This window comes from Cydia pomonella, chromosome 23 (assembly GCF_033807575.1).
Source record: "Cydia pomonella isolate Wapato2018A chromosome 23, ilCydPomo1, whole genome shotgun sequence".
Lineage (NCBI taxonomy): Eukaryota > Metazoa > Arthropoda > Insecta > Lepidoptera > Tortricidae > Cydia > Cydia pomonella.
Genome location: NC_084725.1, coordinates 7,595,740 through 7,620,553, shown reverse-complemented (window position 1 = coordinate 7,620,553; position 24,814 = coordinate 7,595,740). Strand labels below are relative to the sequence as shown.

The window sequence follows — 24,814 nt, the reverse complement described above, 5'->3', positions numbered from 1 at the left end:
TTATATATTGATATAAATCACACTCGTAAAGATATAAAGTGCCGATTAAATCTTTGTCACGAATGTCACGACTATTATGTTAGACGTTTTATTGTGAAATTAATAGCTTACATATGGAACTATAAAATATAAACTAATTCAATAAAATACATTTATGATTGTAAATATATAATTTATTTTCATTTTAATAAACTTTGTGTAACGTTACTTTCATATTGTGAAATAACTAAATAAGTCAATAGTTACATATTATCTTTTTTTTGTAAGTGTAAATATTGTTCCTTACAATACGTGAGACATTTAAAATGGGAAACTGTATACATTATATTTATATATTAAAAGTTAAGTTATCAAAATTATTTGGCATTTAGTACTTTACCTACTTCTAGAAAAGTTAAATATTGATTGCACATATTGATGTTCTATTCCCACAAATGTATTCTAAATTGTATGGGAAATATTCCCTCTCAATGATCTAAGGAACAGTACATTATGTATCCATAATCAATTACAGACATTAACTTTCACAACTAAAATCTATGATATGTCATTATTCTACATTCAGCTTACTTGACTACATACATTATAATTAAACTTATAAGGAATGAACTAAAATTTAAAATAATATTGTTGCAATTACTATATATTTCAATTAAAATATAAAGCATTACATACAAAGTAAGACTTTAATAAAATAATATGTTACGAGACTAGTATAGTTTGGTATCAAAAAATGTAACATGAATTACAATTTATGAACCACAATCAAATTATTTTATTTATAATTATCACAACACACGAATATATCACATTATACATCTATTATGGCATTAAATACAATTGGTACGCGTCACTACCTTATTATTTTCTATACTTAATTATTTCTGCGAAACCTCTGTCCGTCAATTAAGATAATTACTATTAGTCTGTGCTGAAAGAAAATATTACTTAGTGTTTTAAACGAATATCAAATAGCTCTTTTGTGTACTCCATTTCGCAGAAGTAACTTTAATATAAAGCATATTTAAAATACCACTTAATACTATCTTATACTTAATTAAATTTGGGTTGAAACTGGCCAGAACACAAAACATTAAATATAGCAAAGTATCGTCCCCACCACGGCTCTCAAAAGGGTTCAACTCCGGATTAAAAAGGATTACTCCGCGACAAAGCCTCTGGACCGCCATTAAAATGTTCCAATAATCTTATTATTACATTACAATTACAGTCCTTTGACGCCAATCTATGACTAGAAATTAAACGATCACAATTTCAACTCCTCTGAGAACTCTTACATTTTAAATCAAAATGCATTGAATTGAGCAACTATTCCAATTAAAACTACAGGAGAAGTTTAACTCTTCGAAGTGAATATGTTTAAGAATTTCGTTTTGATGTTCAGAAGGGTGGTGAAAGAACGTTTGACTTTCTTCTTTGGTGTCCTGTCGGGGCATAGGAAAGGTTCCGAAAAAGCTTTGTGCATCGCCGAACTGACCGGCATTACTGGTTCTTGCTCCTTTGGCAGTTGGTATTTGTACTCTTTGACTACTTTCTCTTCATTAGGGTCATATCTGTATAGGACCGAATACGTCCTTTTGACTTTCTTAGGAGCTCTCACGACACTGTCCGTTCTAACTGCTGTCCTCTCGCTCTTGCAACGCTTAACCTTGTTCCTTCCGTAGTAATCTTCGAAGTTTTCTGCGTCTACGTAGACAATCCTTTTTCCCAAAGCTTGCTCTCTCTCTTTTTTCAAACTCTTCCAAGAGGCAATGACTGATTCTCGACGGAAGGTGCGGTTGGGGTTGTGACGGCTGATGCAGTACGTCTGATCCTCCTGGATGTTGGATGTGTCCTTCAACGGAGACCCTCTCGGACTCGGACTGTAGTCGATCTCGTAGTCATCCCTCGACACCTGAAACGACATAAAACATAAAGTTAGTTTCTGTAATCTTTAATCTGCAACGACATGGTCATTATTCTCTTGGCCTGTCACATAAAGTACAAGAGATCTTGAGAATTATTTAAAATACCAATAAAATAAATTTGCTACGTGACTGCGAGCGCGTGTAGGGCTTAGCTGTCCCTTTCTGCGGCCGTCGGTTTTTATTAGACGTCTCGCTTACGTCATTGTGGCCCTTCGGTGCCCACATGTCTGGTTCCACCTGTCGCCAGCATATGCCTTGAAGCCCTTGCTCCCTTCGACGATTTTATCCATGAACTGTCTAGGAAGTTTACTCTAAAGCAAGAGTAATTGGCGATTAGTCACAGCTTATCTACTAAAGATCCAGTTTTTATTGTCGAGATCTACACGTAGATAGAGTGCTCAAGGCACGACATAACAATCAAACTCAAGGCTCAGAGGTGATAAATGAAAGAGTCATCAATCTCCTGAAATATTTTGTTTACAAATCGTTTGAAGTAAAAGCTCTCGCGTTAACTGCCCGAATAACCGTTGTTGCCCAACGCCCAACGCCTGAGTGCGCTCTCAAATTTTGTTTTTCATGTTGCGGATATTTCGAGTCTTCATATTGTGCAATGATTTTTATGGGATTTATTTGGAATCCAGAATGTTGCAGAGTGGTCAAATATTTTATAGGTCGAGCAGAAATAGACGGGTTATCATCAGAGTTCATTAGACTGAAGTTTAAGAGGAGTTATTAATATTGTAGTTTGTGGTTCCAGCTCATTGTTCTTTATGTTTCGTAACCGAATATAATCAGTCCGGTTTGGAGACCTAGTTTCGAGCAGTTTAGTCGTATCTGGATAACAATTAATTTCGGGCCCGTTAGAAAGGTCACCGTTTACCAGTGTTTGGTTTTAGAATTCTGGCCTAATTTTCAAAAACCGTTACACCTTGAAACGATATATCTCGTGTCCGCTTGACATGGCAGATCTGCTGTTGTGACAGGTTGTATTGTGTAACATTATTTTTAATGGGTGCCGAAAAAAAGGTGCACTCGCGAATTCGGGTCGCGAAATGGGGTCACTGTAAATAGACGTTCTAATCCCGGTGCTAGTTAACGGTCTAATTAACACGTTAAATTAGGGTACAGACATTATATAATCTAACTTTGTACGTTTTTGTTTCAGGTAAATATTTACTGGAATGGAGGAATTTACTACAAGTGTGCGTTTAGCCCATGCGCGCCCCAAATTGTACTCGACTCATATGTCGTAATATGCGTGCGTATAATATTTCTGTGTTACGAGTGGAACTATTTCTGGACCTTTATTATAGGACTGAAGGTGATACAACCTAAAGTTAAATTCGTCAACCGTCTATTCTCGACATTGTTAAAAACGTTCAATGCAACGACTATTTTTAACTAGCTGCAACGTCATACAAAACTGAGTGGAGTAAATATTTTTTCTATCCGTGACCTGACACGTTTCGGTGATGGCACCTGTGTTTATTGATTCGTGCTCTCAAGTATTGTAATTTGAGCTCTCGATTTTGAATTTTAAAGTTGATTTTGGTATGGTTGAGCAGAGCCTACTTTCCGGTCCCGTTAGACGTGCATATGTGCGAATGTTGTGCAAAAAAAGCATTACCGGCGCTCGAACGTGTTTTTTTGCGATTTACAGCTACGCTGTTTTGCTGAGTAATCTTTTAGCTAAATTTTATATTACTCGTGCAATTTTTTAAACTATTCCACTGTTATTTTAAGGGCAAATGCAGCATATGTTTATGCTGTATCCAATTTAGCAAATTATATTCTCAATACTAAAAAGTGAAAATTATGTAACGGTACGAAATATACCGTTCGACGTTATAGCTTTTAATTTGATAAATCAAAGGCAACTGGACTTTAATTTAAGATTAAAAAGGCCATTACATTTTGATGTTTAATCCCAGTTCTTTTTTTATATTCTGATTTTGCACCCTTTTTCTATAAGTTCTCAATATACTCCAAGTAATTTGTAAGAAATGACGCAAAGAAGCACACAATCGTTCCGCGATCAGAAGGTCGTTTCTGATACGTAATCGATTTTGGTTCTATTTTGGCCATTGCCAAGTATTCTATTGCGGTAACTAGCAAGGTTAATAACCGATTGATATCGCGACAATTAAAAATAGTTGTGACGACTTTTCTGACTAACAGTTACCTACTTGCCCACACAGATTTTTTACGTACAAAAATTAGGATGAGTAACGCTTTTTTTTACCATATTGCACCAGCGTTAAGGACGTTGTACTAATAACCCGAAGCAACTTGTAACAAGTTGAATCCTGTCGTACCCATAAAAGATAGTTTTCCTTATTTTTTTACAACTAATGACATTGCTTTTATTTCGTTCAGTTTTGTAGCAATCAATATATCGTTTGTTCTGCATTCGGGGAAAGTTTAAAAGATTGAGGAAAAAAGTCTCTATTTCCTATTGACACGAGCTAATTACACCAATAAAATTTAAATGAATTCCGTGTGATTAATTATTTTTCTAATCTCATTTGTCAGATCGTGGTTCCTTTTATCAGATCTAACTCTCGACTTTCGAAACCATAAACCGGAATAACTAGCAAATGACAACTATTATTAGGCATCGTTACAACAACGTCAAATCATCACGTGTGAAACGTCGTATGCGACTGTATTTTGCAGCGACATACGCCCTTGTTGTCACACCGTTTTCGCAAGTACGGTGAAAGTACCAAATTCGCCAGGCGAATTCATAAATGACAGAAAACCCGGTATCGACGTCAGACTCGATGACAGCATGTTTATTTTACACTTTCTAATTTAAACAATGTGTCAATAAGTAATAATTATTATTTATCAATGAAGTAACAGCTTTTTTTAATAACTAGTTTTTGTATTCGAATTCGCTTTCAAGCTTTCTATAGACATTAGAGTTGACGTTTTCTTCCGCTTTAAAACTTCTAATGGTTGTGTTATGTTGTTTGAACGTAACATGTCCCTACGGCAATAAGGTAAGTAATTTTCATTCAAAAGCCTTTAAAACCTCTAATTTAGAATACATTAATATTTCATAGCCATTCCGAATCAAAATCAATCACTAATCTGACCGTAATTAAACAGAATAATTAATACCCCAATGAATAATAATCCTGATTAACAATTTCTAATTTGCGTTAATTGTTTGAGACGATTACAAAACGAAATTAGATTTGTGGAGCATTGATTCAGTCAAGGTTGCTTAAGTTCGAAAGTTCAACGGGCAACCTTTAAGTTACCGAATAAAATCGACTCCATTTAAGATGGACGTAATCATTATTATTAAAATCTCAATTGGGCACGGAAGATCGAGTTTGGACGTTGATTAATTCGTATCAAACCTTCACGAAACCGTGAAAGACGCAATGTCAAGTGCTTCAAAATTCATTCCATATTCAAGCGCGCTCGGTTCAATGCCTGCCTGGCCGTCTTACAGAAAACGCCGTTAAGTTTAAGTGGCAACCAGCCGCTTACTGCAGTTTGATACTGTGTGGCTAAGCACAGACAAGTCAGTTGCCTTTTAAGAACATTAAACTGACCATGCACTTGCGTAATAGCGGGCTGCAACTGTCCCGTAATACAAATAAGCCTCTATCAAGCTCAAAGAGCTTATAAACCGACGACCAAACTTCTATAGCACGCGCCTTTTAGCGGTACTTTATTGTATTGACTTGTTTATTACTTTGAGTCGTTGACACTTCACACGCGCCAATTACAAAACTTGAACTTACCACGCTCTCCCAACTAGCACCCAGCACAGATTTGTCCAGCATCTTGGAACACTTAAACTTCACTTCTGATTTGCTGATGAAAAATTGTAATACTTTGTTGACACGATTCACTCGGGAAGCTGAGATTTGGCACAATGCTCTCCGCTCGAGCTATCCTGAACGACTGAAGCGGTCCCGATTCAGCTTTATATATATAGTGCGGGAACGGTCAGGAAGTCGCCCCCCAAGTACTAAGTATTTCGGGTGGGGGTTCGGGGAAGCCCGTCTAAATGCGTCTAGTGCGTTGCACCCAACTTAGTCTCGATTCGCATTCATTATCTATGCTAAGACAGTTCGCGGATCTGTATGAGTTCGCGGTGTTTCTGGGTACTTAGAATCATGGCTTAAATTTACAACTGTTTCAAATTTTAGGAGCAAACCACTATTTAAGTATATTCGATGAGATGATAAATAATTTACGTTGTTTGAAATTTGAGTCGTGTAGTTCGATATATGCCCTAGCTAGGCGCTATATTTTTATTCAGTTTAGTGACAATTAATTTGCTGATTTAAGTCTCTAAGATTTTTAATTTCTATTAGAAAATAAGCATCGTTTGGTCACAACCTGTAGCTAAGACTTAACTTTTCCAACTTCTGCAAAGTAGTAGTAGCAGTAGACTTAACTTTGCCAATGGAGTCGTTAAAATAATGACTTCAAGGTCCGTGATTCCATAGAAGTCGCAAGGAATCGGAAATCTTGTAAATCTGCCATCCGGAATCATGTGGTCCACGTAGGAGGTCACGACCCTCAGCACTGAGGAGACCGAAGCAAGGAGAAATAGCTTTTATGATGAACTTCACCTCTCGTCTGTGTGTGATAAGGATCCTGACCGAATTTTTAGTCATCTTTTTGCATTTTTTCGAGAACGTTTTTTCAGCTCCATACAGCACAATCGAGGTTTGGGCCCACGATTTTTGATCACCGTATTTGTTGATGCCGTAAGGTTAATTGTAAGAGAGCCATAGCGCTTATCAGCTCTGCTTTTTTCTGCATTATTTCACCATTGTTATCACAGATTGCCAATAAACTAATTAGGCTAGGAGGCGTGTCGATCGTCACGTAAGAGAATACGTGATTGTTTACGACGTGACCTAGTTGTCCCTAGACCGAGGTTTCGGGTTCCTGCGAGATCAACATATGATGAAACTACAGTCTTTAGGATTGATGAGTAATTGCATTTTGGGTTAGGAAACATCACTGTGCTGTGATTAGTCGTGATTAGATCTTAGATCGTCGTAGTTTTGGCTTTTAGTTAGATTATTTAATCCATCTAGATAGACACATAGGTAGATAGAATACTCTTTATTGGCACACCTCAGTATAAGATACAGCTTAAAGAAAAACAAATGATTAGTGATAGAGACAGACAACAGGCGGTCTTATCGCTAAAGAGCGATCTCTTCCAGACAACATTTGGGTAGGGAAAATAAAAAAAAAATCAAAAAGATTATTTTATTATTATTTAGGAGAAAAGTGGCCTAGTTGTCCAGCTCTGGGTGATTTTAATTAATTATTTAGGAGCAAAGGGGCCTATTTATCTCCAGGTTTCGGGTTCGTAAATTAGTATTTACGAAATATCTAGTGATAAACATGTGATGAATCAGTATTTACTCACCACTTTGCGCGATGCATTTTGGATTATGCAACATCTATCTATAATCTATAGAAAAGGTAGCCCGCTCTTGTATTGGCTTGAAGAGTTCAAAGAAAGAGAATTGCCGTAGTTCTAGCTCTTAGTTAGATTAATATTTGTAATCTAGCCCTGGGTAAATAGTTTTGGTTATTTAGGAGTAATTATTATGTTGTTCTTATACTCGTAGGTTTCGGGTTCGTACGAGATACACATATGATGATCTGCAAGCTTTTTATAGTATTTACTCATCAGTGCTCGCAATGCATTTGAGATTATGTTCGCTGTATATTAGTCGTGATTAGTTTAGTCTAAGTCTATTTGTAGGTAATACATGCTTGTATTGGCATAGTCTTTATTTACCTATATACTCGTAGCTTTTAGCTACATCAACGTAAATCAGCTTTGGCTAAATAGTTTTTATTTATTTATTGTTTTTGTTAAAATCATGTTGTGATAGGGGATTATAAATAAAAAATAAAATAAAAATAAAAATTGTTTATGTCAGACATATAAGTGTCCATAGAAGTATTAGTGAAACTTAAAAAGACTATAGTCTTTTTAAGTTTTTAAGTTTCACTAATACTACTAAAATAAAAAATAAAATAAAAATAAAAATTGTTTATTTCAGACATATAAGTGTCCATAGAAGTATTAGTGAAACTTAAAAAGACTATAAACACTAAGACTTAAGTTTCACTAATACTTCTATGGACACTTATATGTCTGAAATAAACAATTTTTATTTTATTTTTTATATGTTAGTTCATTTACATACTAAGTATAATGAAAACAAAATAAAAGTGCAACATTCCATTGGCAGAAGCAAGCAGTGAAAATAATTTATTTACTACTTGGTCCTACCAATGACCACATCAACCCAGTACTTTGTTAGCGGGCAGTCCAGGCGCTCCGCCAACACCCTCAGCATACAGTTGCTGCTGCCACGCACTCGCTTTAGCATCGAGGCAATTCTTTTCCGCCTTATGGCGAAAAAGTCATCCGCCCGTGCCTCGGCAAACATGCCTGATGCACTGCAGTGCTTTGGCAGCCTCAGCAGCATCCTGAGGATGTTGTTGTACTGCACCCTTAAGGTCACCCAGAGGTCCTATCTCTGAGTAAAGTTTACCCACAGGCTGCACAGTATGGCGGAGCGAAATGTTACTAAATAATTTATTAGGCCGTTTATGAAATCTATATATGTATTTAACGCTGTGAAGAAGTAAAATGAATAAAAAATCGCCTGCCTGCTTTAGCAAGAAGTCCAATAGCGCAGTTGGTAGCTGTTGTAACCAACCCTTAACCCATTTTACGCTATGCTTTATATTTAACCCTTCAAGTGACTCGGGAGTTTACGGCGGTTTTACGAGCCGCCATGACGGTGCTCCGGCGCATTGACGTCATATGCACACGATATACATGTACACGGTGCATTGTTTATGTGTAATGATAATTAATAGTGTATCGAGATAATCGCCATGTGGGATGTTGATTCGACGATTAGTGTTCCGATAGTCGTGTCAGCGAACGGTCTCATAGCGAGGAGTCTCGTCCAACACCTTGAGAAACTCTCGCTAGGTAACATAGAGACAGTCAAATATAGTTACTTTAGTATTTATAATATTAGTAGGGAATATAGGGACTATTACACACAAATACCAGTACTTTAACTATATTAAAAAACAAATATTCGCGATATACCTACACACGAAATAAACCTAATGTAAATTTCAACGAAAGTTACATTTTGATACACTGTATCTACAATAAAAGATATCCTTTATATAGTTTATAGCGAAGTTTTTGCAGCTTATAAAACTCCTATAAAAATCTAGTTTAAAAAAGTGTGTGTAGCTTTACCTTCGCTAAAATTATATATACAGCTACGGTCAAATTCTCAGATTTATATGTATTTTGAGTATTTCCCTGTTACTTGTACCTGTTTGGCCAACACACAACATAACCGTAAAGAACAGGAGCCTAACCAAGATAACAATCGTTGGTAGAAAACGCCAATTGATAATTTAATTCCAATAAGTCATTCTTAGTAATTTGTCAGATATTGTCACTTAATATATAGTGTAGAGTCCGCTCAATCTAGTGTCGCTATTAACAGAGCAAATTATTGTTTAAATTTACATATCTATTAGTTCGCTGGTCTGTGGTACGAATTGACCGGATCCGAACCGACACATGTTAGTGGTTGTTTCAGAACTTTACTGGCTGCCATCAAGCTTTTACGCATTGACGTCATAGCGACTGCATATAAGACCCCTTTCCTTACGACCTGAATACAAAACGGCATATATGCCTCATGGTGCCTTTGTAGATATGACTTTTCATTCTAATGCGGTAGTGTAGTTGTAACTGCGTTCTGATTCTTGAAGTGGTTTGCAGAGAGTTAAATTCTATTTTGTGCTCGCTTATATTTGACGGCCGGTCTGGACTAGTGGGTAGTGTCCCTGCCTATGAAGTCGATGGTCCCGGGTTCGAATCCCGGTAAGGGCACTTATTTGTGTGATGACCACAATGTCCCTGAGCCATGGATGTTTTCTGTGTATATAAGTATGAATTTATCTATATACATATGTATATCGTCACCCATACCCATAGTACAAGCTTTGCTTAGTTTGGGGTTAAGTCAATCTGTGCAAGATTATCCCTAAATATTTATTATTATTATTTTGTACTTTTTATTTGTTTATTTAATTTAAAACGTACGTATGAATTAAATTTTGGTTCAGTTTGGGTTTGGTGGTGGTGGTTTGCGTATATAAATAAAAATTTAAAAAGTAAAGCTTTCAGGTCAACATACAACTGAGATCAAAATCAATACTGATATATTATACCATGCCACTGATAGTCTCCGGTAGAGTTAAGAAAACCTATCTTAAAGAATAATCGTGGTTAGTACATAATGTACCTATTTAGCTAATCACTAATTAGTGTATGGGAACTATAGCATGTAGATCGCACAAGTTGTTATGAACGGCAAAGAACCTCGCGAGCTTCCGTGACCATGAACGTTGCAGTATTATCGAAGAATGTAAACAAAGCTTGTTTTTTGAGAGAGATAAATATAAACAAAACACAGACGATACTCTTGTAGTTTACAAATTACTTCGATACGTCTTGATCTTCCTTTACGTTCATCAAAGGAAAAATATACGATCTGATATTGACAAGAAACATGACCTTGGTTAAAGGGTGCAACGCACGTCCCGGTCAAATCAATCCGTATTAAGTTATTTCGGATCCTAAACATGCTGTGCCGAAGGTGCACCGAACCGACCATATCTGACGATCCCATAGAATCTATGCTATCTATGGCATATGTAACTGTAAAACTTTTTTTTTCAAACGTAAAGTTATTACGATCAACGGTGTTGATGCCGGCGGCCTTTATACTTTTTTCTGATTAAAGCCAAGTTTTAAGAATACGAACATCATTTATCTATTAATATTAAATGTTGTACAACAACCTTTGTGTAGTAGCTTAGTAGCGCACATTTCGGATATAACGTAAACAAAGTAAGCAAAATTTTATGCGCAATTTGGCTTTGAATTTACACATGTTTTAACAATGTCATTGTCCTATCGAAAGACTACATTTATGATCTGGTAACTGGCGTAATAAAATTACAGCATCACCTCTTTGGAGACCGGCCAAACAACAATGTATGCTAACAATGATGGCAAAACGCGGTCTTTGTTGAATTTTAGAAGAGGAAATAACTACTCTATGTAAAACACGTCGCACAGCAAATGTATAGAAAAACTGACCAGGTCTCCTAAATATTTTTTGGCTAATATCGGTACTAGCACAATAGAGCGATTTCTAGAAAAAATACTGGAAACCTGATTCTCTCAGATCTAAGCTTCTGGGCTCATTCTACTCATAATCGTCAGCATTCTCTATCCTATCCTACCATTTAAAAAAAGATGTCCTAAAAATGTCCGTTCCATTACGTCACTTATTAGTGAGAAATATTTTTTTACATGTATGTGCGTGACGTATATAGTGGAAAATAAAATTTCCATACAACTTTTTGGGACATTTTTTTAGCATCAGGATTGAATATGCTACTGATTCTGCGTTGGAAGAAGCCAAAAATATTAGGATCTGTGAGAATCAGGTATTCAATCTTTTTTTGAAAAAGGCTAAACAGTATTTTAAGAAAAAAGTCAATACCAATTGTTTTGTCTCGATCCGTGCTTCTCGAGCATGCCTCTACGAGTCTACGTGAAGACAGCATTGGTAAACGCCTCGAAAACACTTATTTCACGGTCCAATAAGTCCGTTACTATGGCGTAAGGGAGACTGGGTAAAAAATGTAATCATTGAATGTTCTCGTATTGTCTGGGCCAGCTAATGTAAAGTTACCCAAGAGATTGGATAGGTATGTTTTTCATCTAACATGCTTTTAAGGCGCCGTGAGTACAGGTCCTTGTCGCTGCTAAGCGGACGGCCGTGCGTGCCCGGGATCGCGGATATCTTTGTTAAAATACAAATAAGTTTATTTCATTACTTTTTACAGCAGTTCTTTGTTGTTAGGGTTCCGTACCAAAAAGGTACAAAAGGAACCCTTATGGGTCCGTCCGTCCGCCTGTCTGTCTTTCGGTCACATCGCTAAATATCTCGAGAACCACTTAAGCTATCGATTTGATATTTGGAATAGTTATGAACAACGCTAACCCAGACACATAGAAAGTATTATTTTTTTATTGCCCAATATGAAGAGGGGGCAAAATTTCGAAGTCTAGTAACTAGGTCAAGTGGGGTATCATTTGAAATAGCTCAAATTGTACATTCCAAAACTTTTTTCTTTTCATATAGAAAATAAAAAAAATATTTATGAAGGAAAATGTGAAAAAAAAATATCGATCCCCCTCTCCTATCTTCGAAGTTTACCGATGAGAAATTATGAATTTTTTACATAATATTAACATAAATTTTACAGGAAAAATATAATCAGACCTCTATCTTGGTATCTTTTTTTTTTAATTAACAAAAAACGATTCCGAATTCAGTTTGCAATTTACCTGACAGCTTTACCTGAAATTTCTATGATATTACATTAAATGCACCTTATTTCAAATAAAAGATCAATTTTTGAAATCGGTACACATGGTACATAATTAATTATTCTCGAAAAACCAAGACATGGGTTAAAGCATAAATTGTAGATATTTGCTCCTATACCTGTTTGTATCTCCTATTGATATTTCAATTCCAATTCTGTTCTCATATTTACGACCGACCGACACACCCTTTCGGTCGATCAGTCGATGATCGCTGATAGATGGACGCGGAAATAGACGGATACATAAATAAGGCCTGTTGATGTGTACGAGTTGTTGTCTGAGTTGTATCATTGAGTGCTGTTTGTATTTTGGATGATTAATTCGGTTTTGTTTTGAGTTGATAGACGTCAGTTTATTTGTGTACCTATTTTGGATACTTATTAATTAGTAATATATCGTATAGTATACAATAAAATACAATACAAATCCTCTTAATTGCACAACCTCAGAAAAAATGTACATGGAAACACATATATACTAGAGGTAAACAACAGGCCGCCTTATCGCTACAGAGCGATCTCTTCCAGACAACCTTTAGGTTAGGTTTAGGTGTAATATTCTATATATAAATGGCAATTAATTTCTAATTCTTTACATATAACGACCAACTTTAAAAATTCAGCGAGATCCATATACATATATAAAATCCAATTATCAATGCATTGCTTTTAGTACGTGTATAGGCAGAGAAAAACGCCAGACGAAATGAATAGCCAGAGAAAACGCAATCAACCGTGGAGGTGTTATTACCGACATATATTTTTGTAAAGTTTCATTGTTAACTATATCTAGAGGTTTGAGGCCACCCATATACAGATTGAAGTCATAAAGGGATAAAACCACCAATCGAAAAGCCCACCCAAACTACCTAAACCCTAGCCAAAGCCAAACCCAAAGGCTACCCAAAGGTTAACTGTAAGAGTTCCTTGATAGGGCTAAGTTCGCCTTTGTACAAATGAAGTGTTTTTTCATGTTTCTTTTTGTACAATAAAGTGTTTTACTACTACTACTAAGTTGTCTGAAATATTTATAATAGATAGATTTTCATCGATAAGACCGCCTGTCGACCTTTCCTTAAGCTGTACCTTTTACTGAGGTGTGGCAATAAAGAGTAATCTGTCTTCTGTCAATCAGGTAACAATGAGACATTTATCTTTTACTTATGTTTGCCGTATAACAACAAGATTTTAAATATTGTGAAAGGCAGGTGTTTAAAGACGTAGTCTTTCCAGAAATAAACAGCAGTTCCAGGTTAACGTAATAATTATTAATAGCCCGTTAAAGTGCATGTTAACATCATGTATTATGTGGCCCTAGTGAAAAAGGGTACAAGTCTCTGGCAGTTTAGGTGTATAAGGGCATAAGTGTTACGTGGAACTTACACCCCTTTACACCTGCGCTGCCAGAGACTTGTACCCTTTTTCACTAGGGCCACAGTATTGTTTACACGCCTTCCTTATGCTTTGGGCGATTTCTCGACAGCCAGATTCATTGTTTTATAACGTTGAAACAAGGACTTTGAAGGAAAAGCAATTTTTTTAGAGGTGAGTATATTAAAATATTGACTTTAAGCGTCCCCAGCAATCTCGGCTGAATTTCACCTCATACAAACGGGAGTTTCGTTATCATTTTAAAACTACGTGTTGGATTGTAATAAAACTTTGCACATACAATGACATGAGATATGGTATATCTAGTCCTGTGTTGGCAGCATGGTTCCATTTTTATCGCTTGTCACTATGCCCATCACTGTCGCACTTACATACTTGTTAGAACGTGACAGGCATGGTGACAAATGATAAAGAGCCGACCATGTTATCCCTACTGTATATAGCTCCAGTTTATAAAACAAACGAAATAGAGCAAAAACAAGTTTTGTATGAAAAACTTAAATTTGCTGTATTTTTTAACTATGGTATCTGAAGCTGAAGCTACATAAACTAATTACAGGACTAGATATACCATATCCTATTGCAAATACAAAGTTACAAAAACAGGTCATGCATTGTATAGTACGGGAGAGCTTGCAGCCCGCAGTCTGCGTCGGTCCGCCAACGCCTGCTCCCGATGATGCCCCATTCGGTATGGAGTTAAATATGTAGAGCAATTTTCAATTTAAAATAGGTACACGAGTGACCCGTTTTAATAAATTTAATTTGTTCAATCACTGTACCCTGCTTTTTGCAGGCCCATATTTTTTCTTCATCTTCCTGTTCCTGTTTAGTCCGCTCATTATGCGTTCAGTGTGCCCTGCCATATATGTAACTTCTTCTGATTACGTGATCCGCTTCTGTTACTTGCTTAATAAGTCAGTCTGCTGTGGTTATTTGTCAATAACCCATTGGATGCTTCTGCCTACCCGCACTCCCTCTTTATGTGATCAGCTTTTCAAGGACTCGTTTGCTACGAGTATAATTAGTATATCGTCTATAGAAGGCGAAAATCAATCTAATTTGGCAGTCTTCACATTAGATACGGATCGCACACATCGCTCCGGTGCACATACGGATCCACATCAGTGTGATAACTAACCTAACTATATAAACGCGCCCTAAGGGCTCCAGCTGGTTACGGCTACGGTTGAACGTCCATCACCCGCTGCATCTGACGCGGATGCTATATATATTCGGCCTACTTGTCATAGCGTCGACAATGACTGTGTTTACCGTTCCGCTCGCTGATCTATGCTGAACTATGATATTAATATTAAGTTTGTTTCCGTTTTATATGCAGGTTATCTAAAATTGCCTTCTCGTTCTTAATAACCATTATGACTAAACCATTAGGTATGTAACTTGAGAAAAATAATCATGTGATGAGATGATAGGACCTTCAACTAGAAAAAAGCCCTGTCCTGTGAAACATTTGGTCTAGATACTGGAATAACCTATACCTTTAGAAAAAAAGTAGCACTCTTAGGAACACGATAACACCACTATGCATTTTGCACTGCACAAAAACCTGATGCAGGCCGAACAAAATTTTCTGCGATGGCCGAACGAAATTACTACCTACCAGAAGCCTCTGTATTTGAATTGTTGACAATACTCCAACAAGGACCTTTGACAATAATTTAGTTTCAATACCATCCGTCCAATAAATTTAAATTCAGCATTCTAACCGTGAAAACGCGATAAACAGACATAATAATATGCGTTTATAATTTTAGTTTGCCAGAATTAGCACGTATCAGAGCTCGATGCGTTTATGTTTTATCTAGGTTACACATCCACACAATGCTTTCATCATTTAATGCAAAGGGGATGATTCGAAACGGAACAACACTGTTGTGTTGTGCTTTTGTTTGTAGTATTTGACGTGAGGAACGACGAGACGCACAGTCTAGCCGTCAAATCATAGACAAACGATAAGCAATCATGCAATTGGCTCAAAACAGAAACGAAACAGGGCGATATCTAAGGTAAGGGGTAACTTCGAAAGCGTGATAATTTAGAATCACTTTCTATTTTAGCAATAGTAAGCGAGATGCCTTGGTAAGCGTTGCATTTGCGTGTTGCTAAAGTATGAAGTGCTTCTGGTTTTATATATAGTTGCCGTTTTCAAAATTACCCCGCTTTGGAAATTACCCCAGTGCACCTTACCTGGTGTAGAGTAAATAATGGACAACCTTCTAACAGTTCTAACTCAAGGATTTAGTAAAACTTGCGTGGTTTTCGAGATATCAAGTATTTGAAGCGGAAATATCCTTAGCTTGCATAAATCGTTACCCGTTTAGTTATAAAGTCAGGACCACTCATTCTCAATTATATTCCCCTACCGTTAGACGATAAAATGTTATGTGCTGCAATATACGAGACTAGTGTATAAAACACAATTAGGTACACAGGTGTTCACACTAAACTAACACTAGAGTATTATTTCGTAAGACTTTTCTTGAAATGAGAATTTCTAATACATTTCAACTGCCACTGCCAAATTATTCGCTGTTTTGATGTCTTAAAACTAATAAAAAATATATAACCGAGGATGTGGCTTTCCGGCGTACGGTACCACCTGTGTCAATAATAATTCGCAAATACTTGCACACAAGTGTTTTGGATACTTCAAGTTGACCTGTTTCCCTGTTTGATACAATGTAAGCATAAGACTGACTTAACTCTAATTATGAATATTTTACGAGCGTTTACATTAATGTTTATCGACATTCTTGTAATGATATAAATTGTATCATATCATATCATACAACATACAAGGTTTATTGCTGAAAGGTCGTTTCAGATATTTTCAAAATATACCGGTTTGTTTTTCTTATTCATTTGCAGTTTGTGTTCGTATATTATTAAATAGAACAGAGTTGCAGCTTCTCTCTGAAATTTCAAATGCACTAATTTCGATTGAGAGCGGGAGGTATCCAATTTTCTCTGTGAAGGTTTTGATGCTATTGCGTTCACCAGGACTACCAGGAATAGAATTTTAAGGTATACATGGCATGACGGTAATAATATATTACTTCTTATCGCCTACCTTCGCATAAAAAGGTTGCAAATCTCTATTTGGTATTCTCTAGATATTCTCTACTCTGGTTACTTGAAGTAAGGTACTTCTCGCGCGCAAGTCCATACTTATATGCTTGAAGTCGCGTAAAATGTATGGAGTTGCGCGCGAGAACGCTACTCATGCTAGTAGTACCGCTACCACTAGTTTTGATGTTGAAATATTCTCTCACATCTACGTAACTTACTCTCTATGCATCTCGCTCGTGCTCGCATATTAGTGTAATTTTAAAGTAATTTTCGTTGACATGAGCGAATATGTCAATATCAAAAGTGGTGGGAGCCGTACAGGTCTGCTGTGTACCGTTGTTATCAATACAAGCACCGATAAATAGGTATAGGCAAACACGTTGATGGCATATATTGATACGAGTAGCGCTAATTAGTAGCGCGACCTTGGAACAGTCGTATAAGATGTAGGTCGGTTATTATTATAATATAGGAACTGTTTATTAATAGTTTTTTTCTTGTGTTTTAAATGTTCACTGCTGAATGATTGAAGTATTCTATGTAACATGTAGAGATATGGCAATAAAATATTTTTATTTTAAACTATACTCTAGGTTTGCAGTTTTATTGTGTCTACGTGCCTTAGAGTGGTTTTAGAATCGCTTCAACTATGGGCATGTTGAGGGTTTAGGTGAATAGAAATAAATCGCTGAATCAACTATTTCTTGTTGTTATCTGTCCAGTCAGCTGCGCTGGTGGCCTAGGCGGTAAGAGCGTGCGACTTGCAATCCGGAGGTCGCGGGTTCAAACCCCGGCTCGTACCTATGAGTTTTTCGGAACTTATGTACGAAATATCATTTGATATTTACCAGTCGCTTTTCGGTGAAGGAAAACATCGTGAGGAAACCGGACTAATCCCACCTTCCAACCCAGAGGGTAAACTAGGCCTTGTAGTTTACCCTCTGCGTTGGAAGGTCAGATGGCAGTCGCTTACGTAAACACTAGTGCCTACGCCAAATATTGCGATTAGTTGTCAAGCAGACCCCAGGCTCTCATGAGCAGTGGAAAAAGGCTGGGACAACGCGAGGAAGAAGGTAATTCTGTCCAGTCAGCTGGGCGACAATAGTAAGTAGGACAGTGTTAGAAGACCTTTAGTACCACGTTATATTATCGTGCTTGGTATTAGTTGGTCCATTGTGAAAAGGGCTTATAACTGACACAACAATGCACGGTTGGTTAATATATATACCATAAAACCAGGATCTAAAAGAGTGACCCAGGCGACTGTAACCATGGCAACAATTGACAAGAAAAAATTGATTCACCCCAGTGCACATTCTGTTCAGATTATCCATAGTAAATACAATTCTCAATTACGACGGTTTGAATTTTCATCTCCTGTTGATTTTTTTCGGAAAGTCATCCCGGTTCAGTAGGACGCGACATGGCCCCTTTGCGATTCCCGTAGCTTTCGGCTTTTGCGGTTCGTTAAATTTGATCACTTCTTGGAATTGGAATCCGCGCACCGTTCGACTTTTTTTGGCAAGCGCCATTGGCGAAATAGCAACACACGTTTATTTGACAAATGGTTGAGTCAATTTCGTAATTCTTATCTTGAAATTGTGAAAATATTGTTATTTCCCACGTTTTAACTTGGCATCAATAGTATTACTTGTATTTATTGAAGCTAACACATCGAATTTAATTTAGGTATCAGATTTTTACAGCCATGTCATATTTAAATTTTGGCAGTCATTCCTATGAATTTTGCTACTTTATTGGTCTGTATCTCTATAGGCACAGACCTATAAAGTAGAAAAACCTCTTTTCTAGTGTACACAATAATACAACATCAATAGTAGCGAATCAAACAACGCACCTAGAGTATCTGCCACCCTGGAATAGGTACTTCTTTTCTCTACAGTTCGCGTTCAAATGTCTACGTTCTATTATTGTATTCTAGGGATAGTTTATCTCTTTCTGTTAAGCTGTTACAGAATGAATACTTTTAACGCGTAGTTTGATCCGATACTTTTGGTGCTGACTGTACTCCAGTAGTACCATCATGTTGTTGTCTTTAAAGGGTGTCGCGATCGAATAACGCCCGAAAATCAACACTCAACAAACGATTGTCGTCGCCAAAATGAAACCACGCACAATGTCGACATTATATTTCTGCTCCAAATATCCGATAGAAATATCGACACGTTGTCATCGCTTATCGTCCCGATCGTCACGCTCTCTCCACACTCCCTGCCAATTAGCTCGATGGTAACGCTTAAAAGAAAAACGACTTAAAATCTATAGGACTTCATACAACTTTACGACCATTTTAGTTTGATATTTTGCTAGTGTACATTGTAAGTATGGGTTTAAGAAAAATACCGGCTCCTATGTTCTTTTACGACAGCATGCCTAACTTTCATTTTTTACTGAGCAATATCTTTTCATACGAATTGTCTAGAGAGCTATGCAAATTTGAGCTTAATTGCTGGGTTAGATGTGTAATTTAAATATATGATATTTTACACTAATGGTTTTATGGGAAATATCTTACTATTCGTGTGTAAACTTTACGTAACAGAGCTCTCGATTGTGTTCGGTCGGTTCATCATATGACGTATGATCAATTTATTCGTGGGAATATTGTATGCCTATACACATAAGGTATATAATTTTATCTGGGTCATCATAATTTCAGCCAAAAGTGGCAGGGAATGCTTGCTATTGACAATTCTTTATTTAAATGCTGAATAATTATGTAGAGCTAACTTAAAAGCTCATAGTCATAAAATCATAGCTTAAATCGGACCTAATTAAAAGTACTTTTTACATACTACATTTAAAGAAACTAGATACTACTGGCTTTCCTGAGAAACTAAAATTTCCCGGTCAAGGAAAATGTAACACGGTGTAAATTCGATAACCCCATGAACACTGAGAATCGTTGGCTGCGACCCGAGCGTTCCCGGAACCTTGGCGGGCGACCGGCGACTCAGAGCGCGCGTTGCCAAGCGACGGCATTACGCGGGCAGGAAAAACGAAGTCGTTGCTCTTTTGAAAACTTTAGCGCGACTGGCTTGTTAATATCCTTTCCAGTTTTACCTTTTTTAGATTCATAACAACGTTAACGGTAACGGTGCATGGCGTGCCGCGAATGAGTCTATTTTGAGTTGTTTTTGTTATTTACGTTAGAAATAACTTTAGTCGGTTGGTCTAATACACATTTTTCTATCCAACTGTTATCTTGTAACTTTTTATAAACGAGCATCAAAAGCTTGAAGGTTCTGATGATGATCAGAAATCGACTCGTCGAATAATTATAGACACACCTAGTGTAGACCGTGGCGAATCTGATCACAGGGCGAATCGGATCAAAATGAAAAATCTATTGATATTTGAAATATTGCATTGATATTGCACCACAACTTATGCCAATAATTTACACCATACGTCTCTTCTCTACCCTATTGTAATTTGGTTATTTATAATAATAATGCACCGATATGTGGAGCTGTTGACCGATTTTGAGCTGTTGACACCGATGACCATTTAATGATTACATTTTCAACTATGTAATGAAGTCGGTTCTTTTTTTGATAGGTTTTTATTCTATCTGTATTGTTTGATGTTGTTTTCGGTAATTTTAATACTTCCTTTTATTATTTGCAGGTAATTATTTGCACTTTGTGTAACGAAGAACTTGCACGTGTCGTTATGCTAACCTAACATAATGCTAAGGTCAAGTAGAACTTAGCTAAGGTCACGCACGGCACGCATTATTATAAAACAATAACATAATAAGTGTGTGTTGTGTAAGAATGCGATTATTAACTATTAATTATGTAAAAAAGTTATTATTTCTCCACTCATTACTTCATGATTAATCAATGAGTGAACTTCGATACAACCTCAATTCTTGTTACTATCGTCTTTTACCCGACTCACATCACACTAATACAGCGTAATTCAACGTGTAAGATGTCGTTAAATTCGATTTCATTAAATCAGTCCATTTTTTTTAACCGACCGAAAAAAGTGGGATTACAGTGTCAACTAGGGATGCCCTTTTTACGTCTGTATATTCTACGTTTGTTATACGATATCTTGAATTTTCCCAATCCAATCTTCATCAAATTCGGTAGAAACGTGGTTCAAACAAATACAGTTGTTAAGTTTGAATATGAGAAAGATCGGCCTAGAGGATGATGACTTACGAAGTATGTCGCGATGTCTGTTCGGGGAGAGCTACTAGTTTTTTAAATTGTATTTTAGGATCTGTTTCATCGTAGCATTCAATATGTCAGTGGTAAAAATACTGGAGAATATAATAATAATACAAAGCATTAGTTTTCATTGGCAGGAATTATTCATTCGGATTCCAATGCAGCGCGGCTTTGCGAAATCCATTTTGTTTTCTCCGCGCTGCAAGAAATCGCTGGCGTCATTTTTAATTTTAACAAGATTGAAAATTTACTTGTTCTTGCTTTAGGGTTACCACAGAAGCTATAGACTATTTATAATTATCTTTATTCAAACTAAAAGTAAAATAGAAAAATTACACTAAGACAAAATATTAAACCGAAGTAGAAATATAATAACGAAACTAGGGTATTGCTAGGATAGGGTGTAGGGTACTAGGAGGGTAAACGCAGGGTCTTTTAATGATGTGTGCCAACTTTATTATGAACTTTCAAAGAGTTAAACCAAACCAACAATGAAGATAATTTTATTACCCAATGGAATTACTCTTTGTTCCTGAAACATATTCATGTTTTGTTGTGAACCATACACGACTTGAATTTCAAAAAATTTTGTTGGTCGTGATGGAAAGGTTAACTTTAGAACGTCTGTGTGTCAGATTTAGACCGTAATTTTACAATCTTTTGTTAACTTTACATATGTGGTACATAATTCTTTATTTTTGTTTTGTTTTGTTTTACTTGATCCCAAGTTACATTTTAAATCCTATTAGATTTATAATCAAATAAAGTGAATGAGTTACACATCTGGAAACAAAGGCTCGTAAATTTTACAAAACAAATCAATTCAAAAACCATTTATTTCGAACAAGGTCCATATCGTGTTAGTAACATACTAATACTTAAATCTAGGGTTAGTATGACGTGACATTAATACAAATTCTTACATAAAGGGGCATGTAACTGCACCCAGTGCTTCAGCCACACCGGTCGGCCCAAAACAAAACAACAAAAAAAAACAAAGTACTATTTTAATAAAAATCAAAATGTATATCCACAGCACCGGCTTAGTCAAATATCTTTATTTAATTAACGATGTTTTTGTTGGCAGCCCTAACACAATTATAGTGCAATTAAATACCCGATGCGTGAAGAACAAGTTTTTAATAAAAACAAAACAAAATAAAGTCGTAAACTACCGTTACATTACGCAATATATTTAAGAAGTGCATTCTGCTTTGCCGTACCGAGTGAAAAAGACGCTCATTTTTTTACTCGCATAATCTTGATTCCTGTTCCTGGAATTGATCTTTCGATATACTTTAATTAAGTACAGTTTTAATCGAATACGAATAGAGAGGTTGTGAAAATTTAATTGTTTACTACTCAGTCCGATTTTCAAAGATATATTTGTATAAATAGTAACATAATAGGAGTGATCTAGTATTAATTTCGTAATGTATGGTTTTCTAATTTTCTAACATATAATTGACGGAACGAGCGTGAAACGTAAGCAAAGCGTCTCCGTTTTAGCTTGAGCAAGAATGCTTTCTTATATCCGACTAAACGGCTGTTCAACTCTACAGGTCCATTGCTCAACCGATTCTCATGAAATTTGGTAATCAGGTTAGATACTTTTTGTTTTTCTTAGTCGAATCAGTTTTTGGAAACTTGAAAACGGCGGAGCTACGGATATTCGGAAAATCTACCTACAGCTCAGAACCACTATTAGTTATTAAGTGGTTGAGGTGTGTGTAGTAGTGTAAGATATAGATATACAGAAGTTGACGATGTACATTGAGTTAGTTACAATACAGACGCTCGCGAGTAAGCACTTGTGTTTGATTTCACCTCTCAGTCCCATACATGCCACATGGCGACCGTGACCTCGAGCGCGGGCTCCGCCGGGCCGCACGATGTTAGTGTCAGCGTTTTCGCCGCCTCAGTGTTAGCGTGATTATTACAATATGGGCTGCGTAGGCGACAGTACTGCAAACTATTAATACGATTACGGACAATTTTCGTGTAGAAAAAATACAGTAACTCAGGCGTGATGGGGCAAGGATACAGCAAACAGGAGGAGAAAGAGGTTGTGATCACCCAGAATGCGGTTGGATCGAATGATGCGACGGGCACGAGCGAGCATCACACAAAGGTCAATAACATCCTTATAAGCGTTCTTTTCGTCGTACTCGCCCTCATCGGTTGCTGCGTCCTGTACAAGTTTTTCAAGAAGGCACAGCAAAAATACATACACAAAGAAGTCAGGAGAGAAGTTTGGGCACGATTGCAAGCTAGGCTGTCCATGAGGAAGTCAGTTCCGGCCAAGGACGACGAGGAGGAAGGCGCATAAGCGGTGGATGAAAGCGCGGCGTTCTACGTATAGTGTGTGTGTGAAGTGAAAAGTGTCGGGAGTGAAAAGCGTCGGAAATGTTAAGGGTATGAATTTAGAATTACAGACTATATATAATAAGTTAGAAAATATACGCATATACCTACGAAAATTAGGCGAGGTTAGAAGGCAACTAAAACAAGGTCAGGAAAAAAATTGACAATGCACAGTTGATATATGAGGACTATCGATCTTTAATCACTTCTGTTAATTTAGATGATCTGTCTGAGTCCGAGGAGTGTTATATTTTAGAATTATTATGTGAAAAAATAGATAAAGCTTATAGTAAAATTTTACAATATAAAGTCTTAGAGTGTGTAACCGAAAAACCAATTAAAATGGAGAAAAAATTCGAAATAAAAGAAGCGAACAGCTTAATACCTATTTTGGACGGCAAGGAGGAGACCGTGGAAAAAATGATCTCCGGTATTGAAATGCTAGACAGTATATTGAACGAAAATTGCGAGAAAAAATTACTAATTTCATTTGTCCTTAAAACAAGAATTAATAAAATTGCGCAACTAAAACTTAAATCGAGTTATGAAACTGTTGTCGATTTAGTGACTGATCTACAAAAATATTTGTTGCCGAAGAAATCCGCAGTCTCTTTACTTGAACAATTAAATAACATAACACAGCGCGATATGTCTATTACTCAATATGGTGATAAGATCGAGGAGTTGTTCATTGGCCTAACGATAGCGCAAGCCGACGGGAAGCCCGAGGCGCGCGATGTCCTTAGACCAATCAACGAGTCCTTAGCTATAAAGAAATTCACGGACGGTTTGAGGAACCGCCGTCTTAGTACCATTTTAGCAGCCCGAGAATACACAGAATTAAAAGAAGCTGTCAGAGCTGCCCAAGACGAGGAGCTGGCGCGACCCCAGCCCGAGCCAGTAGTCATGAACATGAATTACGGCTACAGAAGAGGTTTCCAGCAGCCACAGCGCTACGGCTGGCGTGGGCGCGGGCCCACCAGCTACCAACCCAATCGAGCCAGAGCCTACCACAGCCCATGGATACCACGCTATCCCACTAATAGAGGTACTGTACCTAGTAATAATTTTCACAGGGGCCGTGGACAACGTACGAATTTTAGGGGACATCCCAGTACTCGCAGGAGTCGTGGACACCGCGGAAACGTGTATACATATACACACGAGCCGCAGACCCCTCATAGTTCGACAAGTGACGAGACAGACAGAGTTCAGTTTTTTCGAGCATAAAGTTTTAACTATATGTGACGGATTAGACTATGTAAATTTTACTGTAGGTGGAAAAAATCTTATTCTTATGATTGACAATGGCGCAAG

At 36.9% G+C, this 24,814-nt stretch overlaps 2 protein-coding genes across 3 annotated transcripts in view; one reads left to right on the top strand and one right to left on the bottom strand.

Moving 5' to 3' along the window:
• Positions 1–24,814, top strand: part of LOC133530575 (dual specificity tyrosine-phosphorylation-regulated kinase 2) — a 209,478-nt gene that overhangs the window by 153,254 nt on the left and 31,410 nt on the right. The window lies entirely within an intron of this gene.
• LOC133530579 (uncharacterized) lies at positions 673–6,847 on the bottom strand. The gene is made up of 2 exons (XM_061868543.1): positions 5,690–6,847; positions 673–1,915 (listed from the first exon to the last, which is right to left on the bottom strand). The coding sequence occupies exons 1-2, from the start codon at positions 5,729–5,731 to the stop codon at positions 1,358–1,360; spliced, it is 600 nt and encodes a 199-aa protein (XP_061724527.1). The 5' UTR covers positions 5,732–6,847; the 3' UTR covers positions 673–1,357.

Bases quoted from the DNA above. Each gene is read 5' to 3' on its own strand.
- LOC133530579 (XM_061868543.1), bottom strand. From the start codon at position 5,731: ATGCTGGACAAATCTGTGCTGGGTGCTAGTTGGGAGAGCGTG. The intron at 1,916-5,689 runs GTAAGTTCAAGT...ATGTCGTTTCAG, and splicing joins GTGCTAGTTGGGAGAGCGTG to GTGTCGAGGGATGACTACGA.